Genomic DNA, 16649 nt, shown 5'->3' with positions numbered 1-16649 from the left:
TCTAGGAGTGAATGCTGAAAATGTTAGACAAATTCATAACTGTTCAAATGCACCATGGGGGCCATTTTGTCTTTTATCCACATGTTGTTTATGAGAGTGGTAGGGTGAATGAAATAATTAATTGTGACCTTGACAAAATGTCTATGTTTGAGTTAAGAGACCTTTATTATGATCTAATTGGTGGAAAATGAGCAAACATAGATATGTATTATACATGGCCTGGTTATAGTTTAGATGTTGGGTTGAAAGCAATGTACAATGATGCTGATGTGATGAAAATGCTTTAGGCTTACAAGGGTTTGGATTATCTAGTAGCTTATGTAGAGAAGGGTGTAGATCCTATTATGGTTTTGTCATCCAATGGTAAGTTGTTGTCAGATCCCAATGGTGCAGAAAAGGGTAGTAATGCCATAAGTGGTGGTGACACAAAACAGGGTGGTAATGCCATATATGGTACTGACACAGACATTATTGATATAAACTTGTCTGCTATTGACATCATAGTTGATGACATTGGAAATGACTCAGATGATAGTGCAGAGGTAGCTGAGAGTGAGGATGTGGGTAAGGGATGTGAGGGTAGTGATACACAACATGAGGGTAATGATACACAACATGAGGAGGGGTTGTAGCATACTACTAACACTGAGTCTATAGAAGATAATGAGGCTGATGAGAGTGACAATGCACAGAGTGAGACTGAATTTTTGGATGATGAAAACAGAACTGATAGTGATGATTCCAAGGAATTAGACTATATAGTTAGTGAAGAATATAGTGATACTGAGACTTCTGAGGACAGTGAAGAGGAAAGTGATGACCAAAGTTGGTTGTATGAAGACCTACAGGGTTCAAATGATGACATTTTTGATGAAACCTCACACAGAAGAACTGAAGGACCACCACCTAAAGTTAATCTACCAGGTAATGTTGGTTGGTATTCAGATGTTGATGATGATGATGATGAATTGAATAGTCTTAAAAGGTCATCAGATGAGGCAGATGATGCTAGATACCCAGAATACAAAGAATATATGATGAAGAATCTCAAACTTGTAGTTGGAATGAAATTTCCCAATCCCCAAGTTTTCAGAGAGTATTTGAGGGAGTTTAATGTAGTGCATGGTTATGATATAAGGTACATCAGAAATTAGAATGCTAGGATCACTGTTATTTGTAGGCATGGTTGTACTGGGAGGATACATGCCTCTTCATTTGGGGGAATCCCAACCTTTCAGATCAAAACTCTAGAAGGGAAACACACATGTAGAAGGAATTACAACAACAAACAAGCCAACTCTAAGTACTTGGGGAAGAAGTTTGTGGATGAGGTGAGAGATGACCCCTCCATTAACATAGCCTCTTTCAAGAAAAAAAATTAGAAGGGAGATAATGGTGGATGCAAGTAGGTTTCAAATATATAAGGCAAAGAGAAAGGCAATGGAGATAATTGTAGGGGATTTAGCAGAGCAATATCACAGGATTAGGGATTATGCAACTACATTTGTTAGGAAAAATCCAACCTCACACATTTCAATAACAACTAATCCTTAAAAGACAAAGCCTACATTCGAAAGAATGTATTTTAAACTTGGTGCACAGAAAGATGGATTTCTGGCAGGGTGTAGACCAATAATAGGACTCAATGGTTGTCATTTGAAAGTGATTTTTGGAGGGCAGCTACTCAGTGTTATTGGCAGAGATGGAAATGATAACATGTATCCTATTGCAGTGGCTTTGGTTGAGATAGAATGTAAAGTCTCTTGGTCTTGGTTTCTTCAGGAATTGATGAGTGATATTGGGAGTGTTGAGGAGATGAGGTGGATATTTATATCAGATAGACAGAAGGGGTTAGTTGAAACATTTACAGAGTTATACTCTACTGCAGATCACAGATATTACTTCAGACATATGTATAGTAACTTCAAGACAAAATACAGTGGTTGTGTGTTGAAAGACCTGTTCTGGAAAGATGCATTAACTGGAAATGTGCATGAATTCAATTATTGGATGAAGAAGATTGAAGAAGTTGATCCTAAGACTGGAAATAGGAAGACAACTGTGGAGTGGTTGAGGGAGACTGACCCTGCTTTGTGGGCAATGTCACATTTGTCTCCAAGGAGCAAGTGTGATAGCCTTGTAAACAATTTGAGTGAGTCATTCAATTCTTACATTCTAGAAGCTAGAGAGCTACCAATAATCTCCATGTTTGAATGGATCAGAAGGAAATTGATGTAAAGGATTCGAGTTAAAAATGCTGGAATGGCAAAATAGAGTGGTGAAATTTGTCCCAATATTCATGACAAACTTGAGAAGTTGAAGGTGGAATAAAGGAATTGCTTTGCAACCTAGTGTGGACAATTGAAATTTGAGGTTGATCATTTTCAGAGGAGGTACATAGTGGACCTAAGTACTAGGACATGCAGTTGCAAGAGATTGGATTAGCCTGGTTTGCCTTGTAGTCATGCCATCAGTGCAATTCAAATTAATCATAAGCAGCCAGAAGCCTATGTGCATGAGTATTACAGCAAGTCTAGGTACTTGGATACTTATGCATTCATGGTACACCCAGTTCTAGATATGCATGAGCATGAGGAATGTGGCCAGAAATTGAATCCACCAGAAGCAAAGAAATTAGCAAGCAAACCAAAGAAGTTAAGAAATAGACAAGTAGATGAGCCAAGAAATCCACACAAGGTATCAACGAAGAACATCAATGTCACATGCGCTAAGTGTCTGTAGAAGGGGCACAATAAGAGGTTATGCAAGAACAAACTGTATTCTAAGCCCAAATTGGTATGCATTCATTTATTGTACACATGTTGTTATTTATTTGTTGTATACTTAATTTATTGTAACTTAATTTGTTTATTGCAGTAGATATGTACTACTGGGAAATCATCTCAACCTGCATTAACTCCTACTCATGCTCCTACTCTTACTCCTACTCCATCAACAAACATCCCATCAAATGAGGTAACCAACTTTTAATGTTCACTTGTAACTTCAAGTAGGAATCTAACTGGAAATTTTTTTGCCTCAAATGTCTAGTAACATCCAAACTAGAAGAGGAGGCCAAGCAGCATCTCAGCCACCAATGAGTACTGTTTCTATTAGACTGAAGAGGAAGAGTACTAGGTCATCCACTCAGGTAACTCACTTGTTTATATAACCAACTTTTTAATTTTGTAACTTTTCAGTTTGTTAATTGAAAATGTTGTTGCAGCCCACAAAACTACCAACCCATGGTGAAAAAGCATCAAGTGGTCCTTCCAAAGGACCTAAAATCACAGTTGGTGGAAGGGGTAGAGGTAGAGGACCAATTAATGCATCTGAATCTGGAGTCAATGTTGGAAGAACTAGAGTAAATGCTACAATCAGAGGGCACGCTGTTTCAGTAACTTCTGCACTAGAAACAATCAAAGCAAGGAGACTGCACAAAGAACTGACAACTGGATCAAAGTAGACTATACTTATAGTTATGGTTTTTGTAATGAAACAATACTTATAGTTATGGTTTTTGTATATAGAGTTATGTTTTGTATTTGGAGTTGTGGTTTTTGTATTTAAGCTATGTTTTGTATTTAGAGTTATGATTTTTTAAAATGGTTTTCAAATGTAGCATACTTCTGTAAATGGATTGGTATTTAATAGCATTGTCAGAATACTTCTGTAAATGGATTGGTATTGAATAGCATTGTGAATCTCAATTAATTTTTTTTTGGTATTGAATAGCATTGTTTGTGATGGAAATGTTGGTTGTATATTTTGCATTGGAATGCAGTAAAAGAAATTAAGCTCAGCAGGATTGAATAGCATTGTCAGCATACTTTTGTTTGTTGATTTTTTTTCAATTAAACTTAGCAGGGTTTTTTTTCCCAATTAAGAATTTGTAAGAATTTTTTTCCAGTAAAACAAATTATGAATTTGTTAGAATAATTTTCAATGTTGCAGTAAAAAAATTCATACAAAAATCATGTTGCAGAAAAAAAAATTAAATTTATTTTCATGTTGCAGTAAAAAAAAACATACAAAAATCACAAGTTTCATAAACATAATTTCATTTCTTTCAAACATACATCAAGTACATAAAGCACCTTACAAATTCTTGCAAATTCATTTCATACTGAACATTAACATAGTAGAAATGAAATACATAAGCAAAACCATCATCAATATCTTCATCATCATGGTCAGTGCCTCCATCTTCATCTCCAGCTTCATTAGTCTTCCATTAAATTGCACACATTCCAAAACTCTTGGCTTCTCATCATTAATCTCATCTCTTCCATAGATGGGAGCATATCCAACTGGGTTGCACCAAGCCCAGAAATCACAACCCTCAAAACCCGCATTTTCACAAACATATACAACCTACCTTTTGAAGGCTTCCCAGACTCCACAATTCTAATGGCTGTTTTTCTCCCACAAAGGCATTTCTTGCTCATGAACGTCAACATATGTCCTTCTCCACCTCCAATGCTTGAAGATGACATTTTCTTTGGGTAGACTACCCGCAACTCAACATATAAAGCAACGAAGCAATATAAAAAGCAAGCTAAGCTTTTATGTTTAACCCTAGGGGCATTTTCGTCTTTTCATTGCGAGGAAACATCATCAGTTCATGCCCACTCGCACCACTCTCGCGTGCACTACATAGCTGGTCAGAAAACACAGAAAAACTAACGGTGCACATTACTCCATCAACCATATGGGGGTTATGTGGTTATATTTGAAAGTAAAAGGGGTAATTCGATTATGGCCTAAATCATAGGGGGAAAAGTGAAGTTTGCCCATAAATATATAAACAATATCCATTATTCACCTAAAAAAAAAAAAAAAAAAAAAAGCACATATCCATTACATATTCAAAATTACTGGATGTGAAAATTTTAAAACTTAAATTAATATAATAATTTAGATAATTAATTTTAAATTTTAATGAACTATTGCGAATAATTTTCGAGTTTTCCCTAACATTTTTCCACCCTTAAAACACATGCAACTCTGTAGTACAACTGCCACAACTGGAATTCTTCACTTTTTGAGGAACCACAAGATTCATGAGGAGCTCATTTCAAGCAACAATATGGAACATCTTTGAAAACAACTAGTTTCCTTTATCAATTAAGTTTGTTACCTGAAAATGAGCTCATGTGCCAAGTGTGGTTCCATTTCATGTATACTACAAACCTTTTAAATACGCTTAATTTGGAATTGAACTTTAACCATTTCCTCTCTCTGTCAACAAAAATGGTTGTGAGCTTGAGAGATTCTTGCTTGGTTAAACCAGCAAAGCCAACACAAAATGGTTGTCTTCCCTTATCAGAATGGGATCAAATAGGTATCATAACTCATGTACCAACTATCTACTTCTACAAAACCCCAAAAGAGTGGCTCACTCCAACTTACAAGATCATAAAAACACTAAGAGATTCATTGAGCTTGGCATTGGTGCATTTTTATCCCTTAGCCGGTCGTTTGAGTTCCATAGGTGGAGGCCGTCTAGTGCTCGATTGCAATGCCATGGGTGTTGAGCTCATTGAAGCTGACTCCGAATCCAAGCTAGATGATTTTGGCGACTTTTCTCCGTCCCCCGAGTTTGACTGTCTTATCCCTTGTGTTAACTACAAGAGCACCCCTATCCATGAATTGCCATTACTAATTGTGCAACTAACAAAGTTTAGTTGTGGAGGCATTAGCCTCGGCATGACAATATCACATGCGGTTGTTGATGGGCAAAGTGCTCTTCATTTCATGTCCGAGTGGGCTAGGCTTGCTCGAGGCGAACCAATATCTGCATCACCATTCCTTGATCGAAAGGTGTTGGAGGATCTGCGAGCTGTTGATCCAACACCAAAATCACATTTTGATCATGCCCAGTTCAATCAACCGCCACTTTTGATTGGGAAAACAAGCAGCGAAGAAGAAAGAGAGAAGAAAACCACGACAGCGATGTTGAAACTGACAAAAACCCAAGTTGAGAGAATCAAGGATAAGGCTAATGAAGGGTGGAACTGGACTAGTAGTACTACTACTAGTACTATTTGTCGTGCTTACACTCGTTATGAGTCGATCACTGGACACATATGGAGATGCGCATGCAAGGCACGCGGGCACAAAAGTGAGCAACCGACATCATTAGGTGTGTGCGTTGATTCGCGCAGTCGTTGCAAGAAACCACCGTTGCCACAAAAGTACTTTGGCAATGCAACTGTAGATGTGGTTGTGACTGCCTACTCGGGTGAGCTACTATCAAGACCATTAGGTTATGCTTCAAGTAGAATAAGAGAAGCAATTGAGAAAGTGACTGATGAGTACCTCAACTCAGCCATTAATTTTCTCAAGAACCAAACAGACTTGTCTAAGTTTCAATATCTACATGCACTAGACCAAGAGAGTAAGCCTTTCTTTTATGGAAACCCAAATCTTGGAGTGACAAGTTGGATGAGCTTGCCAATGTATGGGGTAGATTTTGGTTGGGGAAAGGAAATCTACATGGGTCCAGGAAATCATGATTTTGATGGTGACACTTTGTTACTACCAAGTCACAATGAGGATGGATCGTTGGTTGTTGCATTGTGTCTTCAAGTGGATCGCATGGATGCTTTTAAGAAGTTCTTTTATGAAGACATTGTCTAGAAATTGATCAGCAGCAAAGAATACGGGTTTGGAGATTACAGGAAGAGTACTATTGATGTAATGTTGAGTACGCCAAAATGAATAAATAAAGATGCGAAGATCTAGTAAGCAACCAATGGTTAATAACCCAAAAAAATAAAAAAATCAAAATCCAAAATAGGGTTAAAAATCATCCGAGTTAAAGCGAGTAATAGGTTATTCAAGTATAATATGATAACTAAATAAATTTAAAATTGTGTTTAAATTTTACTTGTTTACATAACGAGTTGATCTCAAATGAATTTTTAACGAACTGAACACGAGTCGACTTTGAGTAGCTTACTTTTTTATAATACATATAAGTTTATTGAGACGAGTTGTTTAAGCCTTAATTGAAAACTTATTGATCTACAATTGTGTTAAAACTTGACTTGTTTACCTAACTAGTTGATCTCGAATGAACTTTTAACGAGCCAAGAAATCACCACATAGCTTGTAGAATATCCGATATAAAGATACTAAAATTCTGATTATATTTTTAAAATTGAGAGTTTGAAAAAAAAATTAAAAAAAAAATTGCAACCTTAATTAATAAGATTTTTTTAATTTTTAATTTTTGTGGTTCTTGAAATTAATAAGATGAATTATAGACCTATTGGGCAAAGTGAGCTAGGTTGTACTAGGTCAAACCGGGTTTGTACAGACCCTAAGTTGGGTAATTCAGGCAATCAATTTGGGTGCTGCTCAAATTCAGTCATGGAAGGCCAATATCAAGTTGGCACTGAACTATAGGTCTGTTGGACTGACCATAGCCGGGATAAGTTGCCCATTTATTGATTAAAAAGAATTATTTTACTAAAAAAGAATTTAGTTTATTTGGCAATATATTTTTCATTAAAAAAAAAAAACTACATTAACCTTAAAAAAATCATTAGTAAAACCCAGAAAAAATATCAAACAAACTTTTTTTTAACATTATTTTTTTAAATAGAATTATTAAAAAGCTAATTTTTTAAGGAAAATTTACATAATTTACCATTAATCTGAAAAAGAAATATTCAACCTAGATTTTTTTTCTCCCATCTTTTAACCAATAAACAAACTTTTTGACTTGTTTTGAGAATTTTTGATTTTATTTTATTTTTTATAAAAAATATGTAAAAAAATTAATAGATAATATAACTCAAAATAAATTAAAAATAAAAAACTAATTTTTGACCAAATTTCCCAAACAGCCCTTCAGCTTAAAGCTAGCAAAAGAACCAAAGTCAAGGGCGTTTTGGGAAGAGGTAAAAAAGTCAACTTTTTGACTTTTTAACTTTTTTAGCAAAAAAAATTAATTTTTTTATCCAAAAAAACTCAACTTTTTGTCAAAAAAGCCACTAAAAAAATTAAAAATTCAAAAAATTAACTTTTTATTAACTTTCCAGAACACCACTCAAAAGCCTCGTAAAGCGTTAATCATTTAGCCATTAATTTCTAAGAGACGTGTAAAACATTAATCATTTCGCCCATTGATTTAGCTCCGCCATGTGGGGGGATTCTATTTATACCCCCAAAAATAAATAAATAAATAAATAAAATACTTTTAATTTTTAATTATATATTATTTAATTATTTAAAATTTTATTTTACTCTCATTACACTCTATTATTTTTTTTGAATTGCCTTTAAGATAAACCCAAATAATAAATTTGAATAAAAAAAATCCAAATAATAAATAATAAACAAACTAAAAAAATTAAATTATTTTAAAAACTTTTCAATACATAAAATAATTCTCAAATATAAGAAAAAAAAACTTATAAGTACATAAGCATTATAAAATTTTTCAATATAGAAAAAAAAAATTTACATTATAAATTATCCACAAGAATGCTCGTGGAAAAGTAAAAACTAAACTTATATGTACATAAGTATCAAGTACTAACAAAAAATAGTAATTCTCAAATAATATACTATTTAAATGACAAAATAAAAATAATTTCAATAATATGTTATTGTTAATCTAACTACTGAGGCCTTTAAGTTTTGTCAAAAAATGATATAGAAAATAATTGATGGTACTTTACAATACTTACCTCCTATTTTATGGATTGTTTCAAAAAATTATTATGATTATTACTCTCATCCATTATTTGATTTTGTGTAAACTTTCTTCTAGGATTTAGAGTTTCAAAATAATAAAAAACAATGATGCTGATGATGATGGTGAGTTTTGGTAGGGTAGATTTGAGTTTTGGAGGGAGGATGGAGAAGAAGAAAAAGAAGAAGAAATAACTTTGATCACAGGATAGAAGATACAGAGATTTGAACAAGAATAACTGATTAGGGTGTACTATGAGAAAAAAAAAATTAGGGTTTAATATGTGTTATCTTTATTAGTAAATTCATATTAGAATATAATATGAATTAAAATTTATGAATTTAAACTGGACGTACTAAGGCATATTTTGGGTTCAAATAGAATCCCCCACCGTGTGGGGTGATCACTCAACTCAAATCACACTATCTAAAATAGAAGAAGAAAAAAATTCAAATAAAATCAATATTTTTTTGAAAAAATAATTAATAAACTCCTTCTGATGTGATTACAAATTGAAAAAATTTACAGTAATATTATATAGAATAATGTGATAGATTGTGAAATTTTTATTTGAAAATAATGTCTATTATTTTTATTATAATTTATAAGGATGATACTATCACATCATTTTTGTAGTAAATTATGTACGAAAAAATTCAAATAGTTTTGCATTTTTCAAATTTTTTTGAAGAATAGCTATAAAATTAGTTTATTTACTAAAAATAAAGATTATAAAAAATTAATGCTAAAAAGTTTTATTTGTTTGTCGGAAAGCTTTTGTGCTGCTCCTAAGGAAGTATTGTGCCCGTTATTGTAGGGAAATGAGCTTCTGCGATAAATATTCGAGGGGACGAGATGACTTTAATTTTATTGGGACAGCAGATAACATTGCTTGGAATGAGTTTTTATTTTTATTTTTTATATTCTTTTATAATTCTCCTATGGCGGATATCAAGGCCCCAAAGAATTTGCTAAAATTTGTAGACAATTACCATCATGCGTCTTCTAAGTGGAGAGATAACATGAATTCTCACTTCCTCTTCACTTTAATCCCTGCCATTCTATCCCATAAAAATTAGTTTACTTTGGTCAATGCCGTGAGATTTGTGGAACTAATCACACCTTTACGCTTACGCCTGTAAACATAGGTCGACTGCCTAAGACCGTAATATAAGTAACTCAATACTTTATACGAGAGAAATAAAAGCAGAATTCATTCAAATTCTCCCACTTGTTCCATCTTTTTTTAGTGGTTTCCTAGAGATCTTTATCATTAATGCAACATTCATTTTGCTCATTTATGGAGTTGTATTTAGTACCTCTAAGAAATTTTAAAGATCTATTAAATTGCTAAAGTGGGCTTTTTAGCATGAGTGAAATAGTCAAAAAAGTTAATTTTTTTTATTAAAAGAACCAAAATTATCTTTTTTTTTCAGTTAATATAAATTGCCTTTAAGCTACAATCAAATGATGTCTAAGATGCTCGACAAATTTTGTAAGAAAACTCCAAACGGTTTGAAACATAAGAATTAGACAAAAAGTCGTGTAAAAAATAACAAAAAACAAGATTTCTAACTCAAGTTTTATCAAAATTCATATGAGAGACTCTAAACACAACTACAACATTCATATAAAATAGTTTTTTTTTTTTTTTTAAATAAAGAATACTCAATTAGAAAAAGATGATAGTAATATTTTTTGTTTGATAAGGTATCTTGATGATTTTTTGGTTTGAAAGGTCAATACTTCATGTGAGACTAGGAAAATCCTCTCACATGGATTGTAAAGATGTAATAACCCTCACCCCTGTTTACCGATAAACTACTGATTGCTAAACCGAGACTGATTACGATAAGTAATTGAATCAACTGAAATACTGAACAGACAGACTGAAATTGGAAACTGATTGATTGACTGTATCTGTTTAAATGCATTATGTATCTGTTGGCTGTTTGATTATCTATTCACATTCTATGTTTTAAACTGCTAATTAAAGGCCTTATCGGCGGCCGAATCTGAAATTGATTAGTGTCTTAAGATCAGTAGAATTAATGTGATTTTTTGGTATATTTATCTGAAATTGGTTTAGTATAATTAAAATAGATTAAAATAAGCTAATTACATAATTTGACTTAATTACCTTAGTGCCATCTAGTGGGCCACTTATTTGACACTTTAGAGGCTCATTCTTAGGCATTACAAAAAATTTGTTCAGCCCTTTTGATGTTCATAACCGATCAAGAGAGGAGAGTGAGAGGTTTGGAGTGAATTCAACTTGACTTTGTGCATTGGCTTGAAGAATTGGAATATAGGTTGCAAATTAAGCTTCCTCACCTTGTATTTGAGGACCTAGGTAGGGAATTTACCCTCTTAATTGTGTCTTTAAATTGATTCTTGCATGGTTCTTGCCAAATTGAAGAGCTAAGTCATAAATTAGTTCTAGCATGTTGAGTTGTAGCTCTAATCTTGCATGCATGTTTGTATTGTTGAGTTTTAAGTTGTTTTCATGGCAAAATGTTACATGCATGCTCATAATTATGTTTAAGTCCATGATTTCATCTTGTTTTGAAAAGAATCGGCTCATCAGCATGTATTGAAGTTTTGAATTGATTTAAATTCATGCATGTTTGCATGTTCATTATGTTCATGAAAATTGGTTTGAAATTGAGTGTTTGAAACACCCTTGGGCTTTGATTTTACAATTGAGCTTTGGAATCATGTTAAATTATGAGTTTTGGAATGTTTTCTGGAAAATTGGCCCAAGAGGATCGAAATTTGTGCATTTGAACTCGGTTTTGAGCTTGGAAGTTCAAATCTGGAAATTCCAGATTTTGAACTTCCGCTCGAGCGGGGAAAGTGGCGCTCGAGCGGGAAATTCGTGCTCCCAGTACTTTGCACTGTTTTGACATCCGCTCGAGGGGAATAATTGACGCTCAAGCGGGACCTTGTGTATTACGCTCGAGCGGCTATTGAGCGCCTATCGAGCGTGATTTTCACCTATCAAGTACTTTTGCCCTGTTTTACAGAACGCTCGAGCGGAAAAGTGAACGCTCGAGCGGAAAAGTATACGCTCGAGCGGATACCTTTGTCTGCATGTACGCTCGAGCGGGGAAACCTACGCTCGAGCGGGACCTCTGTTTTCTGAAAAATGTTTTAAAGTGCATATTTGCATCCTCATTTCATCCTAGGCATTCTTAGGCCTAGTTTAAGGCATCTTAATGAGGATATAGATGTAGAACACACCGAGGCAAATTAGGGATTAAGTTATTATCTTTCCCAACTGTGTAGCTTAGTGTGTGTTCGTCCTGTAAACTGTGTAGGGTTGGCAACTGGAGATGCGCTCTAGCTTAACTGTAGCCCAGAACTCTGTGAGTAACAACTGTGTAAAGATATGTTCAAAGATGAATATTTTCTGACTGTTAACTGAACTGCTTTTTGAACTGTTACTGTTAACTGAACGAATGTATGTCCTCTATTCTGAACTGTATTGTAGCATCCATAGCAACTACTATTTACTGTTACTGTTATTGTTACAGAGATCTCTGTCAGTTCCTATCTTGGAACTTCTGTTTACTGTTATAATGGCCATCATTGATTGTTCGGTCTCTTAAGACCTACTGTTTACTGTACTGCTATGCTAATGGATGTACCACATATAACTGTAATGACTGAATAACTGATATACTAATTGAAATGATTGTTTTCAATACTGTAAGGACATTCATTCTTAACCTCTTTACGCATTATGTTATTCATTGGGCTTTAGCTCACTGTTTATATATGTATATGTAGGTGTACATGCACCAGACCGGAGCTAGGAACGTGGGTTAGACTCCCTTTTTGTCAAGCCAACCACTGTGGCTCACTACGAGGTTCCGAGCCTGCCAAGCTATGGCTAGGGGTGTTTTAATTTCCCCCGTCTATCTCTGTATCTGTTTTGTAATGTTGTATAGACTGATAGCACTATACTGTACTGTTTAACAGGGATTAGGTCTCTGTTCTGATCGATTGTAAATGTTGTACATACTGTTCTGTATTGTTGATGTATATACGCATGAAAATTTTTTTTGCATACAGACTGTCACAGCTCATTGGACACTGTTTATTTACTGTTTTGGCTTCCGCCATGCCCCTGTACTCTGTATTATTGTCTGACTGTTAAGCAGGCCTTTGGTAATCTTGGATTACTGGCCGGTTACGGTACTAAATCCATAGGGGCGAGTTTGGGCTGTTACAAAAGATCCAACGAAGAGATGAATTTTGTCCCTGTAGACCTGCAAAGATGAGCAGGATTGGCGCCACCCAACCGGTGTTGCCGGCCGGAGACACTCCAATGGTGAAGTCAGTCACTTGATTGAAAAAATGAAGGTATAGAAATGAAAAGTGTTGTGTGTAGTGTGGAGAGAGATGACATACCTTACTCTTGGGATGCCCCCCCTTTATATAGATGGGGAGGGGTGTGATATTTGTTTGGATTGGACCCATTTTAAGCCCTGTTTAGGTTAGGTCCAATAAGCTAGTATTTATTTTTTTCTAGCTCCCACACTTCAGTTTATCACATTATTATGTATAAATTTTATATTTACTTTTTTATGCTTGTAACTTTGTATGTCATTATTGAAAAATACACAAAAACAAAAACAAAATGTTAATTTAGAGGGAAATTTATGAGCTGGATTGAGCCGTGGTAATGACCGGGCAGATTATGGGCCGAACATGTTGTGGGTCGTGGTAGCTTGGGCTTAGCCGGTGAGGGTTGTGCTCGGTAATGGCCCAGGACCATGCTAGGACCAAGCTACTTGGCTTGTTTGTGTGGGAACTGAGCTAATTGGGTAATTTGGCCGAGATAATGGAAGTCGGTCCTGTTCCCATGGTTCGCGCTTCCAGCTCGGCTGGAAAGGTCTTCGGTTTATCAACTCGACCAGTTTCAGCTCGGCTATGTCGGAATGTAACCGAGCTCGGTCGTCGTTGAGCTCGGCGAGCGGAGCACTCTAGCTTGTTGTGCGACACGGCCGTTGGCAGCCGAGATGATGCAGCCCAGTTGTCGAGATCTCGGTAGTGTGGGCTAGCAGTTTGATTAGGCGATGATCAGCTAGATTTGTGCTGACAGATGGGATAGCAGCACCACGTGTCGAGAGACTAATGAGAGTAGATTTGGGGCGCAGAAGGTATATAAGCGAGTCTGCGCCCCCCATGTCTAGACAGATGAATATTTGGTGAGATATACACTTACACTCAACTCTCTCCTCTTTATCTATCCCTGTGTGTATGCGCGCGCTAACTTGATCGTCGGAGGGATTTTTCGGCCACACACCGCCGGGTAGCTCACCGCTGTTGTGCTCGCAGGTCGATCGGACAGACAAGTGCTTGGAAGAAAAGAATACGGGCTTGCTTGAATATTTGCTCCCTGTACAGCAATCTATTTTTTAATAGTCATATAAAAAGGGCAAATAATGAAAAAATAGTAATCTATATGTAGTCGATGCTTGTTTGTTAAGAACAATATCCTCATATTTTTGCTATTTTATGTGACTATAACACGTAATTGTGCTTAATTAGCTTATTCATTGGAGACACACAAAAAAAAAAAATCAGTCTGTTTGGTTTCAGTTTTCTGAATTCAATTTTCTGGAAATTGAGTTTTATATTTTTCGTGTTTTTTTTTTAGTGAATATTTTTAAAACTTCAAGGAATTTTTTACTTTTTTAGATGCACCTTACTTAGATGTATCTAAATAGTAAAATATTTGTAAAAAACTATTTTTAAAAATTAATAAATACATAAAAATCCAAAAATGTACCGAATTATTTATTTATTTATTTTTGTAGTTTTGGTATTTAGTGAATTTTTTAAAGATTTTTTTCACAAATATTATTATTTTTAAGTGTTTATGTTAGGTGTGTCTAAAAATTTAAAAAAAAAATCTTAAAATATTAAAAAAATTCATTGAAAACAAAAAAATAATAATAAAAAAAAAAAGAAAGTAGAAATTTCTAAAAAGAGTTTTCTAGAAACCAAAACCAAACAAGCTTAATGTTATTTATCAAGAATTTTTATTCTGAAATTTATTTTAAAAATTAGATGTATGATATAAATTTAAAGTTAATGGAATGCGAGTCACACCGACAATAAGTCCATTGATTTACTTTTCTGGATAGTCCATTTCTTATTATTTAATTGTAAGTTGTACTGTCACACTTTCGTCCACTTATTGTTAATGAAATTAACGAAAATCAAAAGTAGAGAGACTAAAATGAGATTTTAATAAAAGTGTAAGAACTAAAATAAATTTTGATAAAAGTGTAAGGAAACTAACAAAATGAAAAAATGTCAAGTTTAACTCATGTGATAATTTTCGTCAACTTGTTAACTATTGATTGATGAAAACAAAGATGGAACCAAGATTTCATTATCAGAAGAATCAAAGACAAATTATTTTTTTCACCATATATACAAATGTACATGTATGTATAATAGGATATATAAACTATATATATACACATACAAAAATTCAAATAGTATAGAAGTAATTTCTAATAAGATTATAAAAAAAAAATTACATAGAAAATAAAAAAAGAATGTAAGATGATAGAATAATATGATACATAACTTTTATACTAAAGGATGTGGGACAAAATGTAAATCCCAAGATCTTGAGTACAATTCACTCTGTTTGGTTTTATTTTTCATAATTTACTTTTCAAAAAATTTTACTTTTTCATTTTTCGTATTTTTTTGTTTTCACTGAATTTTTTTAATATTTTAAACAATTTTTTTAATTTTTAAACAAATCTAACATAAATACACTTAAAAAGTATAATATTTGTGAAAAAAAGTCTTTAAAAATAAATACAAAAAATATATTAAAAAAATACGAAAATTCAATACATTTTTGGGAGATTGACTAATAAATCTCATATTTTGAACTTATAATCCATATAGTCCCATATTTTTCTTATGATCCATTTAGTCTTTTTGGATGTGTAATGACTCATTTGCCCACCACATTGGAGTGTCACATTTGGAAAAAGTACACTAAAGAATTTTTTAGTGTCATGTCATACCTATCATGTTAGAGTGTCACATTTGAAAAAAGTACACTAAAGAATTTTTAATTTTTTTAGAGTGTCACATTATACCCGCCACGTTAGAGTGTTACGTATCACATTTAAAAAAGTACACTAAGAAAATTTTAAATTTTTTTATAATATTAATGTCACATCATAATCGTCACATTGTCACATTTGAGAAAAGTACACTAAGGAGTTTTTATTTTTTTTTTTAAGTGTCACGTTATACCCACCGCGTTGTTACATTAGGAAAAAATACACTAAAGAGTTTTTATTTTTTTTGAAGTGTCACATCATCCTGCCATGTTGTCACATTATGAAAAAGTGCACTAAAGAGTTTTTATTTTATTTTTTTCGAGTAAAAGTTTTGGAGTGTCACATCATACGCGCCACATTGTCACATTTAGAAAAAATACACTAAAGAGTATTTAATTTTTTTGGAGTGTCACATTGTTGGAGTATCACATTAATATCAGCCACATTAGAATATAATATCATACTTGTCACATTAATAAAAGGGTATAACTGTCCATCAAAACACTAGCAAAATAAGAAATAGAACCACACGGAAAGAAACTCTCCACTAATAGGACTTAACAGATTAATAAAAAAAACTCGGGACTAATTGGAGTAATTGTTTGTGAGATGGAATTTATTAATAAATATCCCCACATTTTTTGTATTTTTGTGTATTTATTAATTTTTTAAAATATTTTTTCACAAATATTTTACTACTTAGATAAATCTAAGTAAAGTGCATCTAAAAAAATATAAAAAATTGCTTAAAACAATAAAAAAAAAAAATGCTTAAAACTTAAAAAATATTCACTAAATGCAAAAAAATACGAAAAACAACAAACTCAATTTTCAAA

General features: G+C 33.4%; 1 protein-coding gene across 1 annotated transcript; it reads left to right on the top strand.

The window, feature by feature from the left end:
- The first annotated feature begins 5253 nt into the window (after window positions 1-5253).
- LOC114280650 (spermidine hydroxycinnamoyl transferase) lies at window positions 5254-6642 on the top strand. Its single transcript, XM_028223024.2, has one exon. The coding sequence runs from the start codon at window positions 5254-5256 to the stop codon at window positions 6640-6642; it is 1389 nt and encodes a 462-aa protein (XP_028078825.2).
- Window positions 6643-16649: the final 10007 nt, after the last annotated feature.

Source organism: Camellia sinensis, chromosome 5 (genome assembly GCF_055761805.1).
Source record: "Camellia sinensis isolate YWXY chromosome 5, ASM5576180v1, whole genome shotgun sequence".
Classification (NCBI taxonomy): domain Eukaryota; kingdom Viridiplantae; phylum Streptophyta; class Magnoliopsida; order Ericales; family Theaceae; genus Camellia; species Camellia sinensis.
This window is presented reverse-complemented; position numbering and strand designations above follow the sequence as displayed.